The sequence below is a fragment of the Nilaparvata lugens genome, chromosome 8 (genome assembly GCF_014356525.2).
Source record: "Nilaparvata lugens isolate BPH chromosome 8, ASM1435652v1, whole genome shotgun sequence".
Lineage (NCBI taxonomy): Eukaryota > Metazoa > Arthropoda > Insecta > Hemiptera > Delphacidae > Nilaparvata > Nilaparvata lugens.
Window position 1 is genome coordinate 41,921,845 of NC_052511.1, and position 18,468 is coordinate 41,940,312.

The window sequence follows — 18,468 nt, forward strand, 5'->3', positions numbered from 1 at the left end:
AGCCGGGGTGCGCCTCCAGAGATCGCGGGTTTGCTATAGGAGCTCAGCACTACGCTACTTCAACAGGCTGCCTATAATAGTGAAAGAGTTTGATTTCAGCGAGTTCTAGATTTTTTTGACTGATTAGCTTAGATGGTGGACTGATTCATCTTACTTGATGTTTTAAACTTGAAAAAATTGAAATTTATCTATATAAATTTACCTAAATCTTCCTTAGTCATCCATTTTTTTATTAGACTTTCTTGATTGTAGATATAAAGTTATTAAATTCTCAAGAGCTCACGTTTATTATTAGCTAATGCTATTCTAATGCAAGGCTTAGGAAACCTAATTGTGAAATCACATTGAATGTGTATAATATGTGCAAGTGCAAGCTTGGATATGCATGGCCAAGCGTGCAGATGAGAAACAAAATCTGGAAAGAGCAGTTGGAACACTCTCATTAAAAGCTTGCACTTGCTAGATGCGTTCAGTGTAAGCACCAACATGCAAGTCACAACGTGTTTAAATGGCATTTTTCAAATTTTGTTTTCCGGTTCATGCATGATTCGACTTGTACTTGCACTTACACACATTCAATGTGATCATACCCTTATTGTAATAATAAGGTATTTATTTTTAGAAATACTAGATATTGGATAGTTCTTTTTATTTTATGATTTGCATTGTTTCAGAGCCTGATGGGGGACGAACAGCCATCCATTCAAAAACAGGATTCACAGGAAATATCAAAAGAGATTGGTGAACACGAATTAACGTCTGAGAATTCAGTAGATGGCTCTACAGTCCAAAAACAGCTGATAATTCAGTGGATGGTACTGGAATTCAAAAAACCAAGAGTAAGTCGTTACGAATTTTCCTTAGCAAATAATAGGTCTCTGATATGAAGAAGTCTACAGTGAGATTCGTGTTATAGAGTTAGCATATGATTAACATTGGTTTGCTATCCTTGCTCGTCACTAGTCTAAGCCGACAGCTCTAACCTTTTCCAATCCGCACTTTCGCCAAATTGTTTGTAGATTGTAGAAATATGAAGAACTACTGAAATATTCAATCTTGTTAATTATAAATATATATTGGTAATAAATTATGAAAAATATATTCTCCCGACGAATAAAATATAATATTTCAGATATAAAAATTATATTATTAGCATGAATCAACAATTAATATTAAACCAGATTTACCGGGATAACTTAGTCATAGCTATCTACTATAGAATATAGAATTTTATAAATAAAAATATAAATCTCAGTATCCTTTTAAATTATTTTGTTACCACATGTGACAAAATAATTTAAAAGGGTACCGAGATTTATATTTTTATTTATATTAAAAGTAGCCCTAAAGAAAAAAAACAATATAGAATTTTGTATATTATTTTGAGGCAAAATAAATTTGATTTGATTTACTATAGAAGGAAGTAGTCCGGAAACTATAAGGAGCTAGAAACCACAAGGCTTCAACAGCGGGAACCAATTCGACGACGGGCGATGGTGTTTTCAGATGAGGAGCGTCGTAGGAGGTCGGAGAGATTGAAGGATTACTGCAGAAAAATACGAATATTGAAGCTCCAAAGGAATAATGGTGTTATTAAACAGCATTTTTCAATTTGTTGAGCTTACTTAGTCCAATGCAATTAAAAAAAAAATAATAAAGAAGGCGGTGGAGAAGGAAAAGTGGCAACATTGCCTTATTATCATTCCCACCGACTTTATAACGTGAATCTCACTAATAATCCATGTTATACAAATCTTGTGCCTTCTTTCCAGTTTTCAACAAATTTGTCTCATTTGCAATAATTGATTTCTTTTTTACAGTTGATGTATTGTTGAAAGCGACCGGAAATGCTCCAATTATGAAACAGAAAAAGTGGACTATTGATCCTGATAAGAAGATTGCGTGGATAATAGAATTTGTGAAGAAATATCTAAAGTTTGATCCTCAAGAATCGTTGGTGAGTTTTATTGCGCTTGTTAGAGCCAAGTAAGAAAAATCAGTAATTTCTTACTCAAAAACGTTGTACAATATGATATATGTTTTCTTACTTGATGATAAAAGGAAATTTATGAACTACCAAAGAAATAAAAAAATTATATAACTTCTGTATTCACCTGTATCACTGTTAAACATAGACTATCTTCCTGTATCAAAATTTGAAGATATTGTTGATCACTTTTCCAAACATTTTGCTTTCTTTATAAATTCTTGCATCGTATAATATATTTTATTATTAATTGTACTTCACCATTGCATATGATCGCCAGTTTATATTGAGCCATCTTGATAGCAATTAATACAGTTTTAAACAGCTTGAGTGTTGATAATGTTAACCAAATAAATTCCACATGAGATCAATTAAAACAGAATAAATTATAAAGTAAGTTACATCTCCCAGTCTGACCACAGAAATAACACATTATAGGAACCTTTTTGAACTTACCTTCGAAAGTTGCATTTTACTCCACGCATAACGATTTTATTTCCATTAACAATCTCATCCATTGACCGCCTTTGGAAGGGGTATGTTGATTTGTCCAATTGATATTCAAGGCCTATCTCACATACTCGAATGGTTGAGTTAGGCTAGGCGCACACCAGTTAGTCAAGACAAGACATGATCAGTCATATTACTTCACATAGTTGCTTATGAAGACATGTCTAATTTCAATGACTAATCAGTGTGAGTTGCGTCATAAGCAATAATGTGAAGTATTGTGACTAAACGTGTCTGATCATGTCTTGTCTTGACTAACTGGTGTGCGCCTAGCCTTACGGTAAAAGAGAAAGAAAAGTAGTGAAGAGGACGTCAGCTAGGTTACCCTATCAACCAGTGTAAAACAGATTGTGAAAAACACAGAGCGCATGCTCCGTGATCTATTCAAATTCTTGCCGTTGTCACATTTTGTTCGTGATTAAACCACGTCGTTATAATTTTTTATTGTAACTCTAAAATAGGTACTGAATTACAACGCTTCAGCTTATAGATCCATCCAATGTACCTAGAATACATGTATTCTAGGTACCTTGGATCCATCTTCTCATTAATTTTACCTTTGTCTTGATTTGTATATCATTGTTCACTTTTCTCGTGATTAAATTATCTGTTATCATAATAGCTTTTGCACTTTAGCTCTTAAATAGGCTCTTACTCACAAAGCTCTAGCTTATAGAACTATTTTCTCAATTCATGTATCTTTGATTTGTAATGTATTGTTTCAGTTTTTATATGTGAACCAAGCGTTTGCACCAGCTCCTGACCAGACAGTAAGGAACCTTTACAACTGTTATGGAACTGATGGCAAACTCATTCTCCATTACTGCAAGAGTCAAGCATGGGGCTAGTCGCTAGTGTGTGCTGTGCTTGTATTATCAGACCATGCTGTAAAAAGACTGATGTGTTTGTGGATATCATTGTTTTGATAACTGTAAATAGGTGGCCTGCATTCTGTAAGTATTTTGTTGCAACTATGTTATAAGTTCATTTGTATTTTTATGTATCATTCATTGTAATATACCTGTTTTTATCACTTTGAAAATGAAATTATTTTGAATCAAATGCTGTAGTTTCATTCTGCTTTTACTGATTAGTTTAATAACTAGTATTATGAGTATAACAATAATTTGTCAAGTTGTTGGCGATTTCTCAATTGTTGAATCAAAAGTTGACCTATTGTGGCCGCTGATTCTCTTTAGAAGTTTTTATGCAAGTAAGATTAATTATTTATTTTACTAACAAAAAACAGTTGACTTTTTTTATAATAATATATGGGGTGGTTTGAGTAGCTAATTATGGTACTAATTAGTAGTATTTAGGTACTAATTTATTTTTTACTAACAAAAAACAGTTGACTTATTTGACTTTATTTTATTATAATATATGGGGTGGTTTGAGAAGCTAATTATGGTACTAATTAGTAGTATTTAGGTACTAATTTATTTTTTACTAACAAAAAACAGTTGACTTATGCATCATTATTATGTATAATAATATATGGGGTGGTTTGAGTAGCTAATTATGGTACTAATTAGTAGTAAATAATAAAAATAATAATAAATACAGGCAAGACAGGCTTGCCAACCACTAATTAGTAGTATTTAGGTACTAATTATGGACTTGGGTATGAGTAGCTAAAAATTACTAATAAATCACTAATAAACACTACTTACTAATAAACAGGATCGTTGCAAGATGTGATGTATATATTCTTCTAAGTCGTATTTATTAAAGTAGAAATATTCTACATCTTTCAAAGATAATTTTCTATTTATAATGTACAACGTAGTCTGAAAAGAAGCAGAAATTTCTTCAAGTTTTATTGGTTGGTCGAATTTAAAGATTGTGCTCCTAGTAAGCTGCTTTCTCGATAATGTAACTTGCATCATGATTATCATAAGTTCCCCTAAATTCTCCATGATCATCTACTCAGTATTTGAATGACTTCCAATTAATTATTGTCAGTCTGCTGTTATTATAAAATAATCAAATACTCAAAAAAAACACTTTTAGTACAATAAACTTTCTTCAACAAGTAAGTTGATCGTGATGACTACTCTTCATAAGAAATTCTCATTATATGAATTATTCAAATTTAAATTTGCAATTTATCAAGCTTTTACTCCTTGGGTTGACCGATTGTTATAATGATTTATATTCAATAATTATCACTATTATCTGTCTGTAGATCACTATTCTACTTTTCATTTGAATTTGAAATTCTCTATTGGTTCAATTATAATAAACAAGAGAAGTATAGATGTTTCCTTAGCAGAATTTTCGAACTGTAGACTTTTTTGATCCACTGCAGCTGCTGTTTATACTTGGTCTCTTCTCATTATCCGCGTTCTTTGTCTTTGTCGCGTTATCTTGCTGTCCTTCTCTTTGGTCGCTCCCAGAAGAATCTGAAATTAAAATTTTGAAGTTTACACGGATTCTCCAAATAGTTGTAAACAAGAATACTCACTACTAGCGTAGATAAAAGATAACATGAGCTTAGAAAGATAGCTTATCCTATGGATAACACTTGAACCATAGTGTAAGAATAAATAAAATAAAAGTCCTATTAAATCGTCAACTAACAACTTAATGAATAATCAGTCCTCTCATTGTTCTAAGGCACTGTGATGTTCTATGAACTATCGATGAAGCTCATTTTTAGGAGAGAAATGCAATTAAGAAGCCCATGAATAAAGTACATGATTGGTAACCTATATTTTCAATTATGTGAAAGTTATTTCATACAAGATTAGGCAAATTATTGATATTTTACTGCCTCTGTAAGTCATGCATTATCCATCCAAATCACAATATCATCAAATCAGATAATATGTATCAAAACATGCTTGTGCGAAGAGATTGAAGTTGGATGAATTCAATACCATAGAAGGAATGCCACCCTAGAAGATTCATATATGAAAAATGACTTACCTGAGTTGCACTGAGCTGTGATATTAGCTTTTTCAGATATGCAGTTGCATTTATCTTTACAATAGCATTTCACTACTCCATTTTCTGAAACACAAATAAAATCAATTAGAATATGTTCCATTTTCAACAATCCTGTCTTTTATAATAAAAGGTTATCCTTATCGTAACTCACTATATAATTTATTTGTATTATTTCTTTATATGTATAAAATTGAATTTTGACAAGTAGTTAGTTGACGATTTAATAGGACTTCTATTTTATTTATTCATTGAATGATAATTAAAATTGTTAAAATGAAAAAATATTTCACGTAGGCTTTGTCACATTAATTTTTAAATTTGTATTAGTTGATGAATAAAAATAGGCCATCCTCGGTAATTTCTTGATCTTTATGCAAAATTTTAAGTTAATCAGCTCAGTAGTTCAGATATGATAATGCGTCAAACAACATGTGTCCCCATCTTTCCTGTACCATATAATAAACAATCTTAGGTATATATGCTTCCGTTGTCTCTGCCTGTAAAAGTCATTTTTATTTTATATATAGTAAGGAATATTCATTCAATTCCCATCACATTGGGAATCCGGTTTCACAAGATGACAAACTATTGTGCGATAAACTAAAAAACTTCAATAAATGACAGCTCTATTAACGGTAACACCTTAAGCAAATATTCATTCAACTTTATTTATTATTCATCAACCTCCTTCCTTCTTATCTATCTGCTGTGTGTATCATTCTATCTTTTTAGTAGTAAATTAATTTTTCTAATACTTCCTCCACACAAAAGAGATAAATCGATTCAGTCTCTTATTTGCACACAGGCACCATACCCCATGTGAAGAATATTCTTTCTCTGTATTTTTGTTACTATTATTCAAACATGTTTGTATCATTGAAGAGGAAATAAATGAATTTGATTTGATTATGGTTGTCATATCACATCGAGAGTCCAGTCTCACAAGATTTCAAAATATTATGCGATAAACAGAAAAACTTCAATAAGTAACAAATTCATGAACGGCAACAACTTCAACCCCAATCTTTCACTCACCGAAATTGCTGCCCGCTGGGGGCGAATCCATGCCTTCATGGCGACTCGTAGCGCGCACACTCTGACTGGGCGAAATGTCCTTGATGGTCTCAATGGAGTTGGCGCGTGCGCCGAGCGGTCTGTCCAGAAGACTGCCTCCTCGCGATGACGTCACAGCCGCTGCTTTAGGCGCAGGCGGCTCCTTGGGCAGAGGACACGCCCAGATAAAGATGGCGCCGTCTGCACTTGTGCTGACTATGCGCTTTCGGTCGGGACTGAATCGCACGCTTGTGATGACACCAGCGTGACCCACGCCTACGTGGGTGGTCAAGCCTTCGCGGTATCTCCATACCTGACGTACAATCTCTTATCAATATAATGTACATTTAAATTTTTTAATTCATTTATTTCTACAGAGCTACTAAGTGATGCCATAATAGACTCCCCACCAACAAAAAGCTATACGACTTTACTACTTGACAGTTTTAACTATGTAGAATCACTATAGTCCGTGCAAACCTTAGTTTGCAGCACGGAGATTTATGGCCAATGTTATTTCAATAGAACAATAGGAGCACACGGTTGTCGTTTTTATGCTATCAAAAAAGCCTACGCTCTCTTTTTCGCTCCTTCTATCACACAATTATTTCACAGGCTCTCTGGATTTTGTGAAATCTGCCAGCTTCTTACGTCATAAGACTAATGCTGCAAACTAAGGTTTGTACTGACTATAGTACCCTTCTATTTTCGACGTCATTGGCCGAAACCGGTCATGTCATCAAAGAGAAAAGAGGGTAGCCTACTACTGATTCTATGTAATACAATTTATTAGCCTAATAAATTTTGACATGACATTAATACCACAGGGAAAATAAATATACAAAATTCAAAACATTCCATCTTCCTAATTACTTGAATAAATTGCCCTTTTGGAAATGATTCAACTACGGCTACAGTATATTTTATTCATAGTTCATGTACATTGTACTTTTCTGGTTTCATCAAGTCACTGGTTCTACTTCCTTGAAACCAGTAATAGATGAATTATCAGCTTATTCATAATTTCAATTCATAAATTAAATTGGTATTAAAGTATTTTCAAACTATTCGCAATGGAATATAAATAATTTTTTTGATTCATCATTTTATTGGATAAGATTTTATTCTTGAAATTTAGGCCCGCCGCAAAGTAGACCGACGCTAATCCACGAAAAGCAACCCACGCCGTGGGATGTTTGTAAACCATTGCTATAGAATTATTCATAATCAATCAGCTGACAAGTGGATTATTCATTGCATTTATTAAACAGATGTCTGGAGCAATGGTTTACAAAGCATCCCACGGCGTGCGTTGCTTTTCGTGGATTAGCGTGGGTCTACTTTGCGGCGGGCCTTAATCATCCATAAAATGAAGTAATGAAAATTGTTTTCATTTAGCATCTCTATTTAATAGTATAACTGATATTATCACTTGAATTTATTCCTCCATGTAATTGAATTTGTTATTTCTGTCTATGATGTCTTCAAACTTCAAATATACAAGAACTGAAGTTCTATTTTGTAGAAGGGCTAGTGCTTTACTGAAAATTATTAATCAGCTTGAAGTTTGTGGTGGTTTTTGAGTCAATTTTACTCAAAGAATGACTTTCTCCCTCTTTCCTCTCACCTCTCTAGAAGGTTAAATGTAAGAGGGGGCTCTTATTGCCTCAACTTTGCCCAAAACTCTTGTAATATTTTCAAGTGTAAAAAATGAAGGCAATTATCTATATATCTCTCTAGAGGGTCAAGTGGAAGAGGGGTTCTTATTGCCCCAACTTCGCCCGCAACACTTGTGATATTTTAAAATGTAAAAATAAAGGCAATATCTATCTATCTCTTATGATCCCCATTCAAGATTCTATGTGTTTGCTATTGTTTAGTTACCTTTATTATCTGATCGGTGCTAATTAATCAAGTTTGCATGTGGTTGCTATTTTTTGACCTTTGGTTAGGTCAAAGTTTGCGTTTGTTTGGTTACCTTGAGTATTGATCGGTGCCGCCGGTAGCGAAGTAGTGACCATCGTCGGTGAGGTCGAGCGTGTTGAGTGCCGAGGAGGCCGATCCTTCGATCTCGCGGATCAGCGATCCGTCGTACACCTCCCAGTAGCCGATCTGTCGGTTGGTGCCACAAGTCACCACCTGGCAGCCTGACGGGTGGTAGCGCACGCACATGAACAGCGTTGACGAGAACAGAATCGCTGTGCGGGCGTATCTCCTGGAAATAGTTTCAAAAATGGTTTCATTATTAGTGAGGTCCACGTTATAATGGCAGTATTCGATTTGACGAGAACTGAATCGCTGTGCGCGTGAATCTCCTGAAAAGGGATTCAGGATTAGTGGGGCTACTAGCTGGTAGAAGGAAGAAGGGGGAAAAATAGGAGAATGACAATTTAAGGATGTGCAAAGGCTAAAAATAAACTTTCTACTGGTGATATTTTTCAAAGTTTTTCTATTTGTATATCAACGAGCTATCAAAATGAAAAAGTTTTCTCAGGAAAACATTTTATTTCTGATTATTACTTTTTGAGATATCAGCGCCTAAAGTTTAAATTTTTGGGACAGAACATTTCAAATTCGGTGAGAGATGAATCCATGAGATTCAGAGTGTAGAGTCTCCATTGCATTGTTGATCTAGTAAAACAAAAATTTTCTGAAAATATAGATTTTTGAGAAATTCAATTTACCAAAAATAACAACTAAAAGCTATTTTTGGTCATTTTTAGTAAATTAAATAACTTTCTCAAAAATTGATATTTTCAGAAAATTTGTGTTTTACTATATCAACAATACCATGAAGACTCTATCCTCTGAATCTCATGTATTTATCTCTTACCGAATTTGAAATGGTCTGTCCCAAAAATTTAAACTTCAGGCGCTGATATCTCAAAAAGTAATGATCGGAAAAAAATGTTTTCCTGAGAAAACTTTTTCATTTTGATAGCTTGATGATATACAAATTGAAAAACTTTGAAAAAAACGAGTAGAACGTTTATTTTTAGCCTTTGCACAGCCTTAAAATATTACGAAGAAGGTGACATCTACTTCATCGAGATCTCAGTTGATCAAGAATCAGCCCGGGTAGTCAACTTCAGCATTACGTCCAGTTTTCAGTTTGTCAAGCTCCTGTTGCTTCCAGAATGTCTAGTGGATGCAGTATCATAAATTTAATTATAAAATTATCAAATAATACCATCATATTGATTTTATTTTCAATTATGTGATATGCTCCTGTTTGCAGACAAAGTTCATTCTTTAGCAAGCAGTAATGTATTCATTGACTGTACACTACGCATTTTTGTTGAATTCAGTATTTGATTATTGTTATTCTGTAATGTACTTGTCATTGAATAAAGATTTATTTATTGCTATTTAAAAGCAAACACCCAAACCCTAGTCCAGCCTTTAAATAACTTCTTACTAATCCCTAACTAATGTATAACGGTGCTGCTGACTCTGTATCAGCCTGTATGTAAAACTCTATGTTATGACACTTGACGAACTAAGCGGCTCAACTTCCCACTTGTCTTAGTATCTCAAGAAATGGTCAAAATAGGCAGTTGATGTACTGAGATCTTGTCAAACTGAGACCTTTCCAAGAAGCCATAAGCCAGATTCATGGTTATAATTTTTACCAAATCTAATTGTTCAATTAGAAAGAACACGACCGAGAGAAAGACCACGACGGAAATGGTGGAGTCAAGTGAAAGCCGATACGGAGAGAATTGTAGCAACCGAGGAGGACGCGGAGAATCGAGAGAAATGGAGGGGCTTTGTTGGTGCGGCTAAATATCTACTTAGATTTATGTATGACCATGGCAGTAAGTAAGTAAGTGATTGTTTAATTCTGTTAAGAAATACTTACTCCAAGTCCCAAATGATGCAAGTTCCATCACTACTGGCAGTGACAGCCTCTTTGTCGTTGCAGTTGATGTCAATCGATGAGACAGGACCCTTGTGCTCTTTCAGAACAGCCAGCAGGCTTTGTTTGTTCGGCTTTATTTCCCAAACTCGAACTTGTCCTTCCCCTCCACCTTGAAAATAAGTCATTTTTCATTACTTCTAAAGTGTTTTCCAAGTGCAGTCCACTTGTATTGCAGTATAGGACTACTTGAGGGTGAAGAAAGGGGTTACAAAGAGTATGAACATGATCACATAGTCCGTACGGTGATTGATTGTAAATTAGTCATAGATAAATTCTTAAGTAATTATATTATTAATAAATTTACCTTAAATCAAAGTTGCTTTATAGGGTTATATTAAGTGTTTCCTCAATAATAAGGAATACTTACCTCATACCGAAAATAGAGTTTATTGAGAAGTATCAGAATATTAATTTTCAGGAACTTCGTAAGGTCCACATACCCTTCCACTCTTTCTAACTAGTAGTTCTGTGAACAGTAGACCTCGCGCAGTTATAAACCACAGCCTCCTCTGATACTGTGTCCTGAAATTATGTCCTGTCCTGTCGTGTCGGTAAAAAACTAATGGCTGTTTGGGTTGTTGTACTGACAATGCTAATAATTTGTTGTAAACAATACTATGCTATCATCATTAAAAGCTTACCTAGCTGAAAGCAGAGAAAAGTCGGGAGAAAATACTATGCTATTTCGAGTTATCAATTGCATGCCTCATTAAATGCAATTAATAGTCCACACGACAGCTGATTTTTTATCAAGTTACATTTATTTATTCGTGGACAGAATCACAAATCATACAAATATGATTAGGAAGGAACAACATTGAGACATTAATTGCATGCAATTTATAATCCACTCGACAGCTGGTTTATGATGAATAATTCTATGGTCTGATTTTTACTCTAATATCCTATTATATTAAGCGAGCAATTTCTGTATATATCTGTTTATTTTTATATCTGGCTATTTTTATATCTGGTTATTTATGTTTTACGGATCTCGAAAACGGCTCTAACGATTTTCACGAAATTTGGAACATAGTAGGTTTATGATATAAAGATTCGATTGCACTAGGTCTCATTCTTTGGAAAACTCGCTGAACGACATTAAAAGGATAATTCTTCCTTGGAAAACAGATGATAATTTCGTCGTCTCTCGATAACAGATGATGCGTGTACCTGTGTGGGAGGGAGACAGAATTATTTCCCGCTGTGTAATTATAATCAATCAGCAAGAAATTTTATCTAGCTAAACATAATCTGATTTGTTGACATGACATGATAATCCTCCTAAACTAGAGTATATCATAATTTTCAAAGTTGATCATTATTTGACAATTTCAAGTGATTAGTGAGTGTTATTTTGTTATTTAATTTGGTTTGTATATAATTTAAATTATATTTTTTTTTTCAAATGGTTGAACAGAAAATTGAACCTGAATTCAAGTGTATGGAGCATAACCTACTTTCTGGACTATTTATAGTGTATGAATCAAAATTCGGGAAAGAAACAGTTTTGGGCTGTGCTGTTAGTACTTCCCCAATCATTTTAAAGAATTATGTTTGGTTTATCAAAAGTCAATAAATAAATAACGAGCGAAGCTCGGTGCCCCGATATTTGGTGTATGAAGGAGGCTTCTTTTTCCTTTTATATTATCCTTGAAATGCAAAATTTCCAAAAACCTTGTATATACGTCGACGCGCAATTTAAAAAGGAACATACCTGTCAAATTTAATGAAAATCTATTACCGTGTTTCGCCGTAAATGCGCAACATATAAACATTTAAACATAAAGAGAAATGCAAAACAGTCGACTTGAATCTTAGACCTCACTTTGCTCGATCAAAAATGTGTCCCTCCAATTTTGTATCATGAATTTTTGTGAAATATCTAAACCACTTTACCTGAAACAATTTTCTTGCCGTCACTTGTAATGGCGACAGCTGAGACGCCCTTGTTATGGGCATTGAGAATGGTGTAGATGAGAGTCCCCGTCTGCGGGGTGAACGCCTTTATGGTGCCGTCATTCCAAGACGTGATGATGGACTTTCCGTCGTACGAGAAGACGATGCCGGAACAAGTGAAGTTAGGGACACTTATGCGCAGCAACTCGCGAGATGTTTCTATGTTCCACACCCTCACGTCGTCTTTGCTGGCTGTAGCAAATACTTGCGAATAGTCCCTGAAAGTCAAAAAACAACATTTAATCATTGTTGAAAAGAAACTCGATTGGTGATATAGAGAGGTCCACGTTATAATGACAGTATTTGATCAACATTGTTGTTGCTATAGTTTTCTATCATTCGACAAGCAGATAGCTCTATCCTGTTCTACCTCCGCTAGATTGTTTGTAACATAATATAATATGATATATGATAATATGTTATGAAAAACAATCGCTAGATTATCATATATCATTTATTCAAAAAATATTTTTTCTCTACGAATAAAATATAATTGATCATTTTTAACAAGAATGAACAGTTAATATTTCATCATAAGCTGTATTCTAAAGAAGGCAGTGGCAAGGCAGAGAATTGGAAATCCTGTTCTATATTTCTCCACTGCCGTTCTAACGTGGCCCTCACTTTAGGTGATAATTCTTCATATTTATCTTCTCGTGCGTTTGTTCATTCTATATTTCTACGTTTTCTCATTTCATATTTCTGTAATTTCATAACTATAGACACTTCATAACAACTCACTTCATTTCATAACTATAGACACTTCATAACATAACACACTTCATTTCATAACTATAGAATAGAAACTATATTGCAGCCATATCTGAGGTCTTCAGATACAATACAAGAGTCAAATATAACAACATAAAACATGATGCAAAATACAAAGATATTACATCAGTAAGTTACACTATCACTACCCTATAATATTATGTCACCTGATTTCAACTTATAGCCCAATATTTCCAGCTAATTTATAAAAACCTTCAATCTTGTTTAAAGGGTTAGCTGCTAAGAAACCTATATTCATAGTTCAAATGACATAGTCACTTTACTGATGCTCAATTTGACTGTTTTTTGACTCAATTGTAGAAATTTTTTCTGGTGGCAGAGGTCTATGTACTTATTTTTTATTTATTCTTTTTATGTTATATATTTACTGTATAAATGGTTAGGTACTTCGATGAATTTTATATTTTGTTTGTTTTCTCAGGTTCTATTTTATTTTTTGTTTTTTACTATTGCTCTATTTCTGTTTGTGTGAAATTGACAAAGACTTAGCCTATTCTTTTTTTTTAGTTATCAAAATTGAGTGACTGTCTCGCTCATATTATATTATGTACAATAGTGTAGAACTTCAACCACAGCTGTTAAGCTATTAAAGTTCTTTTCTTTTTTCCATCATGATACTGTTTTCCCTAATAATTGCATTGTAAAACATGTTGTGAATAGATTCCATTTTCCATTTCCATAGTTCATTTCAAAATGATTATTGTTTTATATAATGGAAATAATTTTGTACAAAAGAGGGATACCTGGGAAACACAAGGTCGTATACGGCAGAAGTATGGCATGTGAGGAGCATCTGCCTGCTGTTTGTCTGCATATTGATTAGGAAAAGTTCGCTCTTCATAGTTCCGACAATGAGATTTTGATTGAGGCGTTGTATGGATGACACCATGCCATCAATGTTCACTGAGGAAATCTGTGCCAATAATAGAACAGTTGCAAAATGAGACATTTAGATAATTATTGATCATATACTTAGCATTGCGCTGTTTCCGGATTGAAATTTATGAATTGTTTAATTTCAATTTATTCATTTATAGACACAATACAAATATACAGTTGTATCTATATATTAGTGACTCAATAATATTCTAATCTATTCTCTCCCACTCTATTTCAATCATTTATTTATTCGTCAACATAATTACAAACGACAATTTACCAATAATATTGTAGTACATACATTTTTTGGACTCAAAATAGTTTGTGAATTAAGTTATAATTTACATAAACTCTATACTGTGTATTCCAAATTAAGGTTTAAAGCAGTTTTGGGCGAATGCCTGTTGTTTTCACGTGAATTGTATCTATTGTCTATGAATAAATGAAATGAAATATTAAACAAAATAAGCATAGGCTACATACAGATTTATAGTCTTAAACATATAAGGACAAATAGAAATTAACATTATAGGCCTACATTATATTCAAAGTTGTTATATTTTGATAATAAAAATATACCTATTTTGTATCCCTCTTTTAAGATGCCTCTCCCTCTTTAATCCCTAATCCATTCTATTTCACTTCATTCTATTCTAATATACGGTATTGTCTTCCACCCTTTTATCTATAATTAAATTATTTGTTCTTTTTATTCTGTTCTAATCTACAGTATTCTAATTTCATTCTATTCCTTCCAATTACTCTTTTCTCCCCAAATCTATCATATTTTACTCTATTCTATTCAAATCTATTATATTCCTTAAAATGTACGAATTCAGGGCTACTTTCTTGTATTTATAAAATAGAATTATAGTACCCTTTAAAATTTCAAAGGGTACTATAATTCTTTCCGATTATATTCCATTAAAATCTATTCTGTTCTATCTCATTCTCATATATTTTATTAAAAAAACCATCACTAACCTTCCTCAACTTGGGCAGCGAAGGCGTGATAAGTCTACTGTGCACCTTGTACTGTCCGGCAGTCTTATCAGTGACCTCCTCGACCACCTCCACTGTCCCATCGCCTGCCCCGATTATGATTCGCTCCTTCTCGGCCAATAGGAGAGCGCGCACTCCGAGGCTGTAGCGTTCGGCCTCAGGCTCCTTCTCCATTGGTCGACGCTGTTTGCGCGGGATCTTGCCGTAGCAACCGACAAGCACCGGATTGGCCAACGGCTCCAGTTGGTTCACGTCCGGCGAGTAGTTCAGCTTGATTTTGATCAGATCGCCCGTGCTTGTGCCGCAGTACGCGTACTCGTCTCTATTGTCCACCTGGCAATTAATCAAAATTAGAAAATTGTGAAAAAATATAATATTTAAGGCCTTTTGCACAGCCAAAGATAAAACTCGATTTAATCAGCTGTTGGCTTAAACTTAAAATGAAACACATTATAACTATAACAAACTAGACTTGATACGGATTTAATCCAGTTTAAAATGAAATAAACTGAGTTTAGTTTAAACTGTCACTGTGCAAACGGCTCTTGTAGTGATAAATTACAATGTATAGTCCGGGTCCTGCAGCTCTTCCTATCGGCGAAGGGCAACTAGACTACAATACTACCCGTTCATAAACATCGAACATTTTTGAAATTATTGTACCTTTCCATAAGCAACAGATGCTCTTAGGTATCTTCTCAAAAGCAACGTGTTGCATCCGAAAAGATACACAATGAGCTTTTTGGAGTTGCGTTCTTTTAGCACAACACAGTTTACAGTCTGGGTCCTTTAAGCTGTGTTTTCGTAACGGGCAGAAGCAGAATCGATTGCAGCGCACCCAGGCGGGCAGAAACAGTAACACTCAAAGAACTAGTTCTTTGACATGAATTTTGCTTTATGTGTTATGGGTAATGAACTTTTTGGGTTGTCCAAAAGGTAATTCTAAAATTATTATTGGATATTTAATTCAATAAAGTGAATAAATTGCTTTTTATAACTCAGATAACTTTTCCACAATTATTAGTTACTTCAATTATGCTAAATTTTATGCTTTATAGGCATGTCAATCAAAGAGTTTACTTTTCATTTCCTATGCTTGAAATTTGTAAGGGTGAATTATTTGAAGTAACTGATTGTATTTCATTATTAATAAGATATTATTTTATTAACTAGAAGCATTCCATTATTAATAATATATATTATTATTATTATAATTATTTTATTAACTAGAATCATTTGCCTTCAGAGTCAATGCATGTTCTTTGAATCACATCGTGTATAGGTAGGCCTACCTACTATGAGTACCGTATTCAACTTCAAAGGCCTATTGAAGCTCTATCGAAAAAAAAATCAAATTAATAAATGAGTGTTTTACTTTTGGCATTTTTGGAATCTACGGGTTATATTACACCAAGAGAAATAAATATTGTAAACGTTTTTTAGGCAATTTTATTTTAGCAGTCCCCTTTTTGATCATTGGATAGGTACGGTCCCGGCTGATATACTTAAATAAGAATCGTGAGGCCCATTGCCTGCCTAAATCAATATGCCTTTTCAGGCAAGGTTGAATTAGGGACTCCTCACCAGTAAAAGCTATACGAATATTAAAAATTATTATTATTATAGATTACTGTAACACATATGACATGTACAAAGTGTATTCAAACAGGCGAACTAATTCTAATAATCATTGTTGATATAACTATATATTGCTAGAATAAACAGGTTCTGTTATGGTACCTACTTTAAAAACACATAGCCTATTTTAAAATGGATAAATATCTATTAATTATAAAAGGTAACTAGTACCCTTGTGATATTCCAAAATGAAACATGATTAGTTTCGACTTGTTCAATAAGGACTCTCTTGACAATGACATAATTAGAAACTGCATGCTCATGCTTATTTTGAATATTTTAGGGTAGGCCTACTAGTTATTTTCTATAATTAAACATTAAAGTTGCCCTATCAAAATTAATACTCTATTAGGGTATTAATTAGAACTAGAGTAGCCATTCAAACTCCTTATTTACTATAATGTTCTAAAAGCTTATTAATTTTAATCAAAGCCTTGGAAATATAGCCTAGAAGGTAGAATTGAAAGTCATTATATTTGATGTGGCTTGGAACATAATATTTTCAACTTTTGCTTGAGTTATTTTTCATATTCAAAGAATTATTACCCCTTCAATGCAGTACATAAGTACTATTACTTAATTCTTAATGCAATACATAATTGTGATACCCTATTTTATATCCAATTCAAGTCTATTATTTAACTACACGTTACCTCTAGCATTTGCTAGTCAGCAATGTTAAATAATGTTATTATTTCCAAAAAAAGTAGAAGCCTTACAGAACCAATAAAGTTGTTAATAAGAGTTCGATGCTGTTGGGTTGAATATAATTTTAAAAATCCCTCAAGTATAAACCATCAAAACTCATTTTATTAGCTTCATGTCACTTGCTGTTTTATTCAAAACTACCTGAATTGAAGCAGTTTGCAGGAGCGATCAGAAGAAGAAGATATTATTATGAATAACATGAAATAAAAACATCAAGATGTACTGAAAAAATGAATATATTTCTTAGATTAGTCCATCTCTTTCTTCTGTAGGCTACTACATCATACATGAATCATATCCATGGAATATTATTCATAGTTGATTTTCTTTGTCATCCTCTACTTCTGGCTGGTACACCTCTAGGCCTGAAATCAAAAAGTTATTGATAATTATTTATTATTCATTATAAAAAAAACTTTGCAAAGTGAATTCTGAAATTGATTGTTTGTAATCTGTATAAGTTTTTAATTATATTTCTTGGGAAGAAACCCCCCAATAATGACAAAGTAATATTATATGAGAAATTCCAATAAACCAACAATCAGTTGAATTATTATTGGCATCAATCTGTAAGTTGTGTAATTCTGAATGATTGATTGAATAAATAAATAAATCTCCATGCAGGAATTGGGATTAATCAGTGTGCCCCAAGGTCAAAAGAACTTGTTGGTGAACAACATATTTTTGGATACCATGAACAATTCATTTATTTCTGTGGTCAGTAGGCCTACTTCTCAACCGTTTGGTTTACTAAACTCTTCCAAAATGTACTGCATGAAGTAATTATTAGTTCTACATTCAGAGAAACAAGTTTAATGAAACAAATGGGAATAATCAATAAATTAATTGCTTAATCTGAAATGATGATTATCTACAACATTATAAGTAGAACTAAGTGATTTGAAAATAAATACCAAACTGTAAATACATAAATCTCTCAAAATAATGCAGGTATTTCATGAATTCAATCATAAATTTTAAAAGGTGGAATCACTGTCATTAAAGCTATTATTCAGTGTTTTCTACCAGCACTTGCTGAGTGAATTTTTGAAGTCATCTATTCATA

General features: G+C 33.3%; 2 protein-coding genes across 2 annotated transcripts in view; one reads left to right on the top strand and one right to left on the bottom strand.

Annotated features, from left to right (window-relative positions):
- Positions 1–674: 674 nt before the first annotated feature.
- On the top strand, positions 675–3,559 carry LOC111045977 (autophagy protein 12-like). Its single transcript, XM_039434793.1, is given in 4 exon segments — positions 675–786; positions 789–839; positions 1,821–1,957; positions 3,223–3,559. Coding segments are annotated over 4 exon segments (417 nt in total). The 5' UTR covers positions 675–680; the 3' UTR covers positions 3,346–3,559.
- LOC111045978 (cilia- and flagella-associated protein 52) overlaps positions 3,484–18,468 on the bottom strand; it is a 29,035-nt gene continuing 14,050 nt past the window's right edge. Inside the window, exons 5-13 of the mRNA XM_039435150.1 lie at positions 15,039–15,389; positions 13,919–14,088; positions 12,324–12,601; positions 10,365–10,533; positions 8,481–8,717; positions 8,130–8,133; positions 6,485–6,815; positions 5,429–5,512; positions 3,484–4,902 (exon numbers count right to left, since the gene is read on the bottom strand). Coding sequence (XP_039291084.1) covers positions 4,766–4,902; positions 5,429–5,512; positions 6,485–6,815; positions 8,130–8,133; positions 8,481–8,717; positions 10,365–10,533; positions 12,324–12,601; positions 13,919–14,088; positions 15,039–15,389 — 1,761 coding nt within the window. The 3' untranslated portion in view covers positions 3,484–4,765. The remainder of the gene's footprint in view (positions 4,903–5,428; positions 5,513–6,484; positions 6,816–8,129; positions 8,134–8,480; positions 8,718–10,364; positions 10,534–12,323; positions 12,602–13,918; positions 14,089–15,038; positions 15,390–18,468) is intronic.